The 12,469-nt window shown below is 40.2% G+C and overlaps 2 protein-coding genes across 3 annotated transcripts; both read right to left on the bottom strand.

Annotated features, from left to right (window-relative positions):
* Positions 1-909: 909 nt before the first annotated feature.
* On the bottom strand, positions 910-2,257 carry LOC112195328. The gene has a single exon (XM_024335742.2). The coding sequence runs from the start codon at positions 2,002-2,004 to the stop codon at positions 988-990; it is 1,017 nt and encodes a 338-aa protein (XP_024191510.1). The 5' UTR covers positions 2,005-2,257; the 3' UTR covers positions 910-987.
* A 1,367-nt stretch (positions 2,258-3,624) lies between these two features.
* On the bottom strand, positions 3,625-6,792 carry LOC112191680 (protein POLAR-like 1). 2 transcript variants are annotated; one of them, XM_024331072.2, is made up of 4 exons: positions 6,183-6,792; positions 4,745-5,211; positions 4,117-4,345; positions 3,625-4,019 (listed from the first exon to the last, which is right to left on the bottom strand). In XM_024331072.2, the coding sequence occupies exons 1-4, from the start codon at positions 6,574-6,576 to the stop codon at positions 3,898-3,900; spliced, it is 1,212 nt and encodes a 403-aa protein (XP_024186840.1). In that variant the 5' UTR covers positions 6,577-6,792; the 3' UTR covers positions 3,625-3,897. The 2 variants fall into 2 exon arrangements, with proteins under 2 accessions (XP_024186840.1, XP_024186839.1); XM_024331071.2 differs by having other exon boundaries at positions 4,117-4,381; positions 6,183-6,791.
* Between the last annotated feature and the right edge of the window lie 5,677 nt (positions 6,793-12,469).

The following is a 12,469-nucleotide window of genomic DNA, read 5'->3' as shown; positions in this document are numbered from 1 at the left end:
GAGTGAGATACATAAACTTTTGAGAAAACTTCAACTCATATACAACGCATGGTTGTCTTTAGGCTTTAGGAAATTTAGTTGTGTATTTGAGACCGTTAACTGATTATGACAAGGGGAAAAAAATTGAGAATTAGCTGACCCTTCACCACTTCATGGATCCACCACTCCAAATAGGTGATTGTCAAATGAGCTTGTTTTGTTGAGTTTATGATTGAAAAGTTAATTCTTGTGTTCGCTCAAATATAGTATAATCTCATATGTCCGTGTGAGACTTTCACATGCGAGTCATGAAATTACTATAAAAAAGAGTATTCTTAAGTGTACCTAAGACATTATGTAAGACCCTTTCAAAGTACAAATTTTTGTATATACTTTCACAATATTTGAAATCCACCATAAAAAATAAAAGTGTCACATTGAATTGGAGTTCCTCTTTGATCCAAATTTATGATGCAGTATCCAATAAGACAACACCACCACCAAGTAACATGCATGTTACATGAAGAAATCAAGAAATGGGGTCTCCTCAAACCCTAATATCATATTGGCTTCAACCCTTCATGCAAATGAAAAAGATTGGTCAGAGTATCCAATGGTGCATTATACTAATCCAAGTCCCATATGGCCAAAAAGCAGAAACACCCAAACGAATCCATGGAAAGTGTTCCTTGATAACTCCAAGACACAGAAAAACTAGTTCTATAATGAATGGCACTAAAGTCTGCAATAAATAAAAAGCTGCACATGAGGTTGTTTTGATGGCGATGACTCGTAGCTGAAACAAATGCAGAGATTTGTTTTAGGCTTCTCTTTTATCTTCAGCTTCCGGTGTACATTTTTTTATATAACCAAACTGATAAGAGTTGGAGGCCATGGAGATTCCCTCGTACAGCCCCAGATGCGAAAAACTTGCACCGAAAAATTGAAAACTATATTCACTGTTCAGTCAGATACTAACATCAAATAAAAAAAAAAGGAAATTGAAAACTAATTAATCACAAACAATCGGTGGGAATGAATCAACGAATCTGGGTCGAGCTTCTCTGCTGCTGTTCTTGCTGGTTCTGACTTACACCTTGTGAGAATCATAGGCCGAGCAGAATCTGATCCAAACTCCACTTCATTCGAATATTCAATGCTCGCAGATTTGGCCATTCTTTCTCTGATTGAGTTTTCCAATCCCTTGAAAAATTGCATCTTTTCTTCATTTTGTTGCTCAGTTCTCGATTCTTGTTCCGAAATGGACTCTCTTTCCGATGTGGGTCTCTTATTTTCGCTGCCATTTTCTCTGTTTTGGGGCTCGATGCTCTGTTCTGCTTCCCCTGTTTTGCTCTGTTCTTCTTCTTCCCCTGTTTCTTCTTTAGCTCTGTCTGGTGAGCCCCAAAATCTACTAGCCAAAGAAGACGACCTGTACGGCGCAGATCTGCATCGAGTTAAGAGCAAAGCGTTCTTGGGTGGCGAAAAGCTAGAAGCAGCAAAAGCCTTGGCTTTTCTTTCAAATTCTGGTTCTTCTTCTTCTTCTTCATCATCACCTGAACAAAACCCATCAGTTGCTTCCCCAAATTGGGTCTCAACTTTTGGTGGGTCTTTTTCGATTTGAACTCTGGTGCAAAACCCAACTTGAAAAAACGGAACCCATTTCCGCCAGAGGTGTCTGCAAGACTTGGGCTTGATTTTCCCGGGAAAATCGCTGCAGAACACGGCGTTTTGGATCCACCCGAACCGTTTCCGGGTCGGAGCTCCGGCACTTCTTCCCCGTCCGGGTCGCGAACAAGCCGCGGAGGACGACCGCCTGACCCGAACCTGGCCCATGCAGGTCACTTTCGGCGACGACGGCTCTTGTGTTTCGACGGCGGTCGTGTTCTTCTTCCTCACGAACATCGGACTCGCACGTAACCGACCTCGGCTTTTGCTCCCGACATTGCTCCTCAGAAACCTCATCAACGGCGGCGGGAACTTGTCGCTCCGACCCGGACTCGATATGGGCTTCGCGGGTAGCTTCATTTCCACCCACCAAGCCTCTCTCTCTCTCTCTCCCTCTCCCCCTCTCTATCTGTCAAGCTCAAGATTGAAAGAAGCTCTCTTGCTCTGAAATGGGTGACTCTGAAGCTCTTTGCTCTGTTTTGGCTTCAGTTTTTGGTTTCTTCTTCTATTTTTCTTTTTTGGTGTGAAAATTATTTTATCCTGTTTTGGTTGCACGGATGGTGAATCGGACCGTAAACATTTTGGCTATTTTTCAGAGGTGGTGTAGTGTAGGGTTCTGTTTGGACTCAGAGGTCAGTTTTATATTTTTTGCATTTAACTTTTGGGACACTATTTGTAGCGTATGCAATAAAATATAGCCTTGTAACTGTAATAATCGCCTGCATTTTGTAAGAAAATCTTGATGCAATCTTAACCGTCAGATCTTCATAAATTGTGGGGTTTTGTTTTGACTTTTGAACCAGGATGGGGATTGATGCATGCCTTCTTTTCAATGAAATACTCATTAGTCATTACTAGTGCAGTTGGTCTTTCCCTTGATCATGTAAGTAGGTTAAAACTTAAAAAGGGAAGGAAAAAAACAATGTGGGTTGTGTGTGTAACATCTAGTGTGACATGAGCAATTATGGGATAGATTAATAATTTTATGTGTGGTTGTACCGATAAACCTTCCAATTGACTAAACAATGCAAGCACATGCATAAACACCCCAACCTAATATGGAATTGACAATTCAGAGACTAATTTGGCTATACAACCAAGCAGTATCCATCTCTGAAGTTTGCCTGTGCTAAAAGTGTTTAGAACTGTGCCCTTGGCATTGTGTGGGGAGGATAAGAAATGGAGTTATAATTAAGTAAAATAAGAGGTTTGATCGTTCTAATATAACGCAAATTGTTCAGGACAATCATTTGCAAGCGCATGAGCAATTTCGAACCGTAGATATATACATAATTCACGATAACCTACATACATCAACGCTTTGAGAATCATCTACATGCTCGTTGCCAACTGTTTGTCGCTAGCATTTCCGGCAGGGCCAATATCCGAGCAGTTCAATTCTTACATCGTTCCAGAAATTGTATTTACAACAAAAGTTACCCAATGACCCGGTACAACCCTGAAACGCTATCTTAAACAAAAGGGAAGAGATGTCATTAGGCCAAATTCCATAACTCCTTCAAGGCACTAATCGTCATTAGTCCAAAATAAAAGTACTAATCATGACGTAGACGCGTAATCTCCCCACTATTCTTTTAGTGATAGAGACCCTATAGCCGTAAACAAAAATTCATCTTTGACGTAGGAAAACGAAAACCAAATTCTCCAACACGCAACTCCTTAAAATGGCTCCACATTCCTATCATCCTGTCTCTCCGCAAAGCCAGAGACCCATCCACCACCCCACGAGAAGAAGTTTCTCGTTCCTATCAGTCTCACTCCTATTTTTCCAATCTTTGCCCTACACATTTCACACCAACCTACACTTCTCAGTGCAATAATAGCAATTTGATTTGCTACTGAATTATGACCCCTTACAGACCAAGCAAGAAAACAAAAGGTCAACTTAAGTTTCAGAGGCACTGAGAAAAGAAGCAGGGCAGGGCAAGCAAGTCAATGTGGGAGTTGGGGTTCTTCAACTTGGTAAATAGTGTCGAGCTCTAGACACTAAGCATTATAATAGCGACTAGCAGAGTTTAATATTACATGGGCAGAGCAGAACGCAAGAAAGGCAAACTGCCAGTTTTGTTTACAAGGGAAATTTGCACATGTTTGTACACAGGTAATGTAGGGTTGCTTGATTTGGATCGGTATAGCACACCCATGACATTAAAATTGCCGGCTAACTTCCTATATATATCTATAATAGTCTAGTAAATTGGTAAATTACTACCATACCCCTTGGCTGTATCATCAGGATTCAGAATCTATAGGTCTTTTCATCCCAACCACTGGTTTTATTGACTCAGATCTCTCCGTGTTGTAATTCCAACCAGTTATCTGCTCTTGTTCATTGTGAGCCTCATTTTCATCATCTGGGAAACAAAGCTTTATGTTAGTTCTGGAACCAAGTAGAGTAGAGAATTAATGCAAGGAAAATGAGAAAGGTCTTAAAAGGAGGTGAAGTCCTGCCTGAGACAGTTGAAAGGGATAACTGAGTTAGGCGTTTAACACAGTCCTTCAATGCTCGAAGTTCAGTTTCTTTTTCTTGGAGTTTGGATTGGGCCGACTGCAGTTCGGATTCCAGCTCCACAATTTGGCTTTCCTGCTGTTCGATGAGCACATGGCATAACTTCTGGTCTAGTTCAGCTGGTAATACTCCTTGAAATTGCTCGATATCAATACCTTGAGCTGCTTGTCCCTGAAATTTTTGTGCTGAGACTTCAGAGACAATATCCTAAAATGGAAGCAAGCATTTTTGTAAGGAAAATAAGTCATGCAGAACATGATTTTCACCATTTCATTTTATCAAAGAAACGAGCAAAAGCACAATACTGTTATACACAATCAAGGCACATGAGGAGTAGGTTTTGAGTACAACATATGGTTGTAACTCTTTGGTAGATCCAGGGTGTACTTATAACCCTAGTGGTGATCAGTTTTGATCACCGCCCAACATGCATGATTCAGGGACTGCCGAATTCTTGTCCACAATTTTATAAGTACTAATTGTTAGCTGTAGATGACAGCAACAGCATAAAGGCACATATTCAACAATTTCAAAGAGGATGTAATAGACTATAAAGAATTAAAGACTGACCTTTCCCAGATTTCTGAATCCCTCTTGATGAGGAGCTTCTGTGGAGCACCATGGAAGTTTTTGCAGTTCAGACTCAAGTTCTGCTTCCAATTGATCCATGTCCATCACCTCTGGCTCAGGCTCCTGATCCTCTGTAAGAACACTACTTGGACATTCGCCATCATCAAATATATGAAAACTGGAAGCTCTCATATAATTAGGTTCACTGTTTTCTGCACTTGACTTCTTGAGTTCTGTCTGAGTACACTTGCAACTAGGGCTCTGAACTTGTGTATTGGCTTCACTTTCAGAACAAGAAACTTGCTGACTCTGTGATGCTTTTCTTTTATTTAGCTCAGATTTTAACTCCTGCACAACTTTTGCAGTCTCATCCATGGTAGTGTTCAGCTTATTGATTTCCGCTTTTCCAGCAGTCATCATGTACATGATCCCAATGTTAAGTCCCCAACTAAACAATGAGCTAGTATCTGAGGAGTGCAACAAAAGGTAAACATAATCAATTTTATGAAGGGGATTGCTATACCAAGACAATAGTCACCTAAAGAAGAAAACCACTGGAAAAGCTTATAGAAGACTAAAATTTCTGAACTACTCTCAAAACATGCCATTATGTATCTACAATATGTGTCTGATTTAAACAGCACAATGATGGAGATCAAATGCTTTCGTAGACTGTAATTAGACTTCCAATTAACAGCGAACTTAAAAAGGATTTTTTAAGTCTTTAAAAAAAACTTATCAGCATTCTTTAGATCTCAACTCTCTGATACCCTTGCAATGTAATCATCTCAAGATAGCAGTAATATGTAATTGAATACCAGCATACTTAAACTAGAATACCACAAAGGCACAAACAATGTTGCCTTTTCCTCTTCAACCCAAAATATCTTTGGAAGATTAGAATATTAAAAATCAAGGAGAATTGGATTTTTTTAAATATGCTTTTATAGCAAAGAAACCATCAGGGTCCACTAAATCCTTCAGCAAAAGGAGATTCTTATGCCAAATGAAACACTAAATCCCTTGTAATAAACTTGGCCCCAGAAATCTTCCTTACCAAACCATAATATTCTATACAAGATCCTTCCAAGGTTAGCTCATGGACTCATGACATATGATTCATAGTATTTTCTTTATTAAAAAAAAAAATCTACGAAACAACAAAAACTCTTTTCCAAAAGAGAACTTTTCCTCAAAAATTAGTACTTGACCCTACTTGTTTAAAATTCAATTGGGAATATAATGGGGCCAATAATTTGGCTCTTGAATGCCTAATCAGATCCAAGTTCCACAAAGTTTACACAACCTAATCAAGAATTTCAAGCAGTAATGATCAAACACAAAAGTAATATCGAATCGAAAAGCAATAAACACCATAAAAGAAACACACTGAGCATAATTCCTCATAACTTTCAGAATCACAATTTAGAGATCAAACCTTTGGAATCAGAAGACGATCCACATTTGGAAGCTACAGTCTTCCTCTTCTTCAAGCAAACACCAGCTCTCCTCCCACTCTTCTTCTTCTGCTCCTCCACCACATCTTTCTTCTTCAACCGAAACCTGGTCTTCTTCTTCTTCTTCTTCCCGCTCCCGCCGTCGCTCGAAAACCTAAAGATCCCCTCCTTCATTTGATCCTCGCAGTCGCTCTCCCACGGCAGCATCGGAGACCGAGAAACAGAAGCGACGGAGCGCTGCGGCGTCGCATCGTCCGAGACGGCGTCGTTCTGCGGATCGGAGTCTGTGATCTCGGCGGCGGGCTTGAAGAGGTGGTTTTTGGCGAGGAGTCCGGTGGAGGCGGCTACTGCTGCGGCGAGGAGAGCCGGCCACATTGTGACTCGGTGAGTGACTCACTGGGAACTAAGAGAGGAGAGAGAGAGAGAGATCAAAATGGAGGCTCTGCTTGAAATGTGAGTTGGTTCTTGGTTAGGTAATGGTACACACGTGGTTCCCGGTTTCAGGGTTTGCATAGTTGGGAATATTAACTGGGTTTTCCCATTTTTGAATCTTCTGGGGCTTCTCTTTCTGTTCCAGTCACCACTCTATTCAAATTTTCAATAGGAGTGGGCAAAAAACCGAACTAAGGGTGAAAACCGACCGAACCGGACCGGTTTTTCCGGTTCGGTAACCGAACCGAAGGTATTATAACCGAAAATTTACAGAACCGGACCGAACCGGATAAGAACCGGTCGGTATCGGTTTTATATGGTGGACCGACCGCATAAAACCGGACCGAACCGAAGGAATATATTATTTATATTTATTTATATTTTTTATATCTGTCTTCATTTCATTGGTTTGTATGACTGGATTTCCCTACACCCTTTCGCACCTGATCATCCATATTTAAAGAAAACCGTCAAAACCCTAAAGGGATCGATCCCCATTTTCCCCACTCGGCCACTCAGCCCACTGTAACTCTCTAAGAGCCGATGTAGTGATCTACCGCTCTCATCCTTTCACTCTCAAACCCTAAAGTCTTCGATCTGCCGCGGTGCCGCCCACTCTCTAGTCTCTCCGCTCGGCGCTCGCAGCCTCTCTAACTCTCTCTTAGAGAGTTAGAGATCTGCTGCTCTCATCCTCTCACTCTCAAACTCACCCTCAAACCCTAAAGCTCCGATCTACGTCAGTGTCTTCCGCCACTCTCTAGTCTCTCCGCTCGCAGCCTGTCTTCCGCCACTCTCTCAGCCTCTCCGTGAGTCAAAGATTTCACTCACAATAAGAAAAGATTTTTTTTTTTTATGTTTCTTTCAATTTTATGTTTGTTGGGTTTTGATTTTAGGGATTTATGGATCTATTTATGGATTTCGAGCTTTGTTGTTAGGGATTTCTATCACGTTTGCATATGTTGGCATGTTGCTTTGATTCTCAGATTAGGGCTTTTGGGATTAGGATATGAGGAGTAATCAGTAATCACTGTAATATGGGGATTCTGGGTAAACTGTCTGGAAAAGAATATTGTGCAATTCGGGATATAATTTAGCATAACATTGAATAAGAGATACTGAATGGTCTTCATTTGTTTGATTTGGAACTAATCTACTGATTTACTTGCAGAATTGTCGATGATGGATGAATCGATTGAAGGTCAACCACCGTTTGTCGGGACTGAAGTAACTAGGAGCAGCATTGGCACTATTGCTGCTAATACGACTTCATCTAGTGCCACAGTTCCCCCTGCGCTTCTACCTTCTACTGGCACTGCAACCCCTTCTTCAGATGTGCCTCCGGTTCAGTCTACTACGAAGAGGAAGAACAAAAGCATTGCATGGGAGCACTTCACTCAGCTGCTGAATCCTGATGGTTCGAAGATGGTGAAGCCGAGGGCCAAATGCAACTACTGTCCGCAGACTTACTACTGCCACACGAAGTCTAATGGCACGAGTTCGATGAGAACTCATATGTTATATCAATGTAAGAAGTGTCCCCTTTACATTCCAGCTAAAAAACAGAAAAATTTAGTGTTTGATTCGGTAGATAATGGTGGGAAGTTAATTGCACGATCTTTTGATAATGATGTGGCGAGGCTTGCTTGTGCTAGGATGGTAATTAGGGATGAACTGCCCTTTAGTTTTGTTGAAGGGCAGGGATTCATTGATTTCATGAAGAGTTGTCAGCCACAGTTTAAGTTGCTGTCCCGTAGGTCAATTGCTAGAGATATTTGGGATCTCTATCAATCGGAGAAGACTAGGATCAAAAATATTTTAGCCACTTATGGTCAGAGAGTATCCCTAACCACTGATACTTGGACTTCAGTCCAAAATATCAACTATATGGTCCTCACATCTCACTTTATTGATGATGAATGGGTTCTACACAAAAGAATCCTTAATTTTTGTGTGATACCGAACCATAAGGGCAAGACAATAGGGCAGCTAGTTGAGACTTGTCTAATTGGGTGGGGAATAGAGAAAGTTTTCTGTATTGTCGTCGATAATGCTTCACCTAATCAAGTGGCTTTAGACTACATGAAAGAAAAGATAGGAAATTGGAAAGAATTGCTCTTGAGTGGGCAGTTTTTACATTTGAGGTGCTGCTGCCACATCCTTAACTTAATTGTTAAGGATGGAATGGAGGAGTTAGATTCCTCAATTGAGGGGATTCGGAACTGCGTGAAGTACATTAGGTCAAGTCCAGCTAGGTTGGAAAAGTTTCGAAAGTGTGCAGCTCAAGAAAAAGTTGAGCATAAGGGTGGGATAGTGCCTTTAGATGTGTGCACTAGATGGAACTCAACTTATTTCATGCTAGAGATAGCTATAAAGTACCGGAAAGCTTTTCTAAGGTTGGAGGATGAGGATTCACAGTTTGAATCCTATTTCAATGAGAGGGTTGGTGGGAAGAAAAGAGCTGGACCTCCAATTGGTCTTGATTGGGAGAAGGCTGCACGGCTAGTCAAATTTTTGAAGATATTTTATGATGCAACTCTCAAGTTTAGTGGGACACAAGTTGTTACCGCAAACCAGCCATTGCTTTGGATGTGCACCATCATCGGAGAGTTGGACAAGTGTATCCAAGGTAAAATACATGATTTATTTCTGTTTTGTTAGTTGTCAAATTTTCTGTTTTTATAAAGTAGCATAACTAATTGCACGATTTTTGTTTTTACAAGGTGATGATTCTTTGCTTTTGAGCATTGGGAATTCAATGAAAAAGAAGTTCGACAAATATTGGGGGAGGCTTGAAGAGTTGAACAAGATTCTTTTGATAGCTGTGGTGTTGGATCCAAGGTTCTGTTTTTATTTTAGTATTAAATTGCTCCTGCACTTTTTTTTAAATGCATTGATATGTTGCTGCACTTTAGTCTATGGAGTTATGTTTCATAACTAATTGTCTAATTGCACGATTTTTGTTTCGTAGGTACAAGTTGCTGTACTTGGAATATTTTTTTCCAAAACTGCAGCAAGATGAGTCCTTAGTGGCTTCGATGGTGAATGAAGTCAAGAGCATGTTTATGCAGCTTTTCCTTGAGTATGCAGAAAATGATCCGGAGGCGGCACAAGCGTCTTTCTCTGCAACTCAACCAAAGTTTGATGCTGGAAATGCAAGTTTGGTTGAAGAGGACAGCTATGCTGCAAGCATGAATGAATTCATGAAGCTTAGGCAAGAAAAAGATGTTGTCGAGATCAAGAATGAAGTTGATAAGTACCTGCTGGAGCCATCAGAGGATCCTTCAAACCCAAGCTTTCAAGTGTTGGATTGGTGGAAGGAGAATTGTGTTAGATTTCCCATTCTGTCGCAGATAGCAAGAGATGTTATGGCTGTACCTGCATCAACAGTAGCTAGTGAAAGCGCCTTTAGTCTTGGAAAGAGGATTCTTGATCCATTTAGGTCAAGTTTGACCCCTAAAATGGTTGAGGCTCTTGTTTGTTCAAGTGATTGGTTGAGGGGTACAAGTAAGCCACTGTTCAAGGAGCCTACTAGGGTTGAAATGGAGCAGTACGCCGAGCTGGAAAAGATGGAAGCAGGTAATTACTTCTGTTTTGTTCTTGAAAGCTTGTTGAATTTGTTGAAAACTTGAAATTTCATATTATGAATATGATGCAGATTCTGGTGTAACGAATGTTGGTGATCTACCCGAAGAGACTGTGTGATGGTGAAAGAAGCTGCTTGTTGAAGACTTTAAGTAACTGCATTTTTATTTGCGTAAATCATAGACTTTTGTTTGTTGTTGGTGATGTACTTTTATTGAGACTGAGTTTGAAACTGATGGTGGACTGTTATTACTTATTAGCATGGCTGATGGATTTATAGTGGTCTCACTGGTCTGTAACTAAGTACTTAAGTAGTACTGGTATTGAACTATTAGGTTGCTGCACTTTTAGTCTTTATTAACTAGGTTGCTGCACTCTGATTTTTGAATGTTTGATTTCTGTTGAAAGTTTAGGTGTTTAGAATTAGGCCTTCAAAATGGCCCCAAAAGTGGTCTTACAAAAGCTGGGAAACTAGAATATTGATGAATTGGTCCACAAAAATGGGCCAAAAACTCTAAAACGGTCCAACCAGAAACCGAACCGGGCCGACCCGAATAGTCGGCCCAACCGAAAATTCGGCCCATGACGTTCTAGATCCGGTTTCGGTCCTAAAAATTCCACAACCGATCACTTCGGGTCGGATTCGGTTTGGGCCTTGAACCGACCCGGCCCGACATATGCCCAGGCCTAATTTTCAATGTGATTGGGAATCACAGAGAGAGAGAGAGAGAGAGAGAGAGAGAGAGAGAGGGACAGTGGTACAGTGGGGCTTGACTCTTTCGTCTTAGTTTAGTAAATTTAAGCCAGCAGCAATTATAAGGTAATTACACTCGAGTTAATCTCTAATTGGATTTTGGTTTTGCTGGCAGAATCACTAATTACCCTAATTAGATGGCAATTTGATAAATTAGTAATATTTGTTCTTTTAAGACCAATTACAAGTTGGTAAATTACTTAATTATTGTGTTAATCAATTAAGTGGAGTTTGTAAATTACTTAAGAGTCTGATTCATTCTTTCATCAAATATAGAGCAAATACCTACCTAAGAAATTTTCTTCAATCCATCACACTAATGATGTCATTAATTGGCTCCAAATCATTTTATGATGTCCAAATTGGTTCATACAGATTGTTTATAAAGACTTAAAATTTCATTTATATTAATTTAATGACTTGACAAAGACGTTGATAACTTGATATCAGTATTAATTAAGTAAATAATTTTTAAGGTTGGATTTTTAAAATATTTAATATTCAAGACCTAGCCATCTCTCTCTCTCTACTAGGGTTTCTCACAGAATTTTTCTTTGACAAAACTCCTCAAATCTAACCTAGAATCTCATGGCAAATTCCTTTGCTAATCTCATGGCTGTCTCCAATGACTCCGCATGTGGTCTCTTGGTTCGGCAGGGACGGCAACGCTGCAGGACAACCATTGGTATATGGTTGGTCATTTGCTTGGACCAAATGCTAGGTTTCATGGCTTCAAGGGCACCATTCCCTCCATCTAGCGCACCAAATCTGGGCTTACGATTCAAGATGTAGGGGACCACTTCCCAGAGCCGGCCCTGGGCATAGGCCCAACAGGCACAGGCCTAGGGCCCCCGGTTTCAAGGGCCCCAAAAAAATATAACTCCTATTAATATATATATATATATATATATATATATATATATGTATATGTAAAAAAATAAAAAATATATCTGGAATGTCTTTTATTGTTTCATCGTTGTACGCCTGTAGCTCTGTACGTGACGTTTGTTCTTCTCTACTGTTGAATCTCTCTCGTTCTCACTTCTCAAACGAAACTTGTCCAGATAATTAAGTCTATCTTGCTCCAATACCATGCCTGTTCGACTCTTTCTCCTGTTGAGGAGGTAGAAGGAGACTAGTTCTTCTTTAGTTGGGTAGAAATGGAAGCCTGTTGTGAGTTCTTGATCTATCATTGAAGTCTTGTTTTATCTGATTATCTGTAGCAGGAGACGAGTTCTTTTTCAGTTGGGTAGAAGGGGACAAGTTCTTCAATTTTGTATTTGGGTGATGATAATTTTATGTTAAGTTTCTGTTTGGGTGGGAGAGGTAATTAAGTCTCTCGTTCTCCTTTTAATCTCGAGTTATTTGTTTGTGCTAGTCCTAGTAGTATGAGACTGCAAAACAATGAATTAAGCAAACAACCAACTGGACTAGTTGACTGACTCTAATTTTATAGTTGAGATTAAAGAAAATTGTTTTAATTTGCTGACTGTCAATTGA

The sequence above is a fragment of the Rosa chinensis genome, chromosome 3 (genome assembly GCF_002994745.2).
Source record: "Rosa chinensis cultivar Old Blush chromosome 3, RchiOBHm-V2, whole genome shotgun sequence".
NCBI lineage: Eukaryota > Viridiplantae > Streptophyta > Magnoliopsida > Rosales > Rosaceae > Rosa > Rosa chinensis.
This window is presented reverse-complemented; position numbering and strand designations above follow the sequence as displayed.

Excerpts from the sequence above, each read along its gene's own strand:
- LOC112191680 (XM_024331071.2), bottom strand. The coding sequence starts at position 6,576 with ATGTGGCCGGCTCTCCTCGCCGCAGCAGTAGCCGCCTCCACCGGACTC. Across the intron at positions 4,382-4,744 it reads GATTCAGAAATCTGGGAAAG|GATATTGTCTCTGAAGTCTC; the intron begins GTCAGTCTTTAA and ends CTTCCATTTTAG. Across the intron at positions 4,020-4,116 it reads ATCCCTTTCAACTGTCTCAG|ATGATGAAAATGAGGCTCAC; the intron begins GCAGGACTTCAC and ends TTTGTTTCCCAG.
- LOC112195328 (XM_024335742.2), bottom strand. The coding sequence starts at position 2,004 with ATGAAGCTACCCGCGAAGCCCATATCGAGTCCGGGTCGGAGCGACAAG.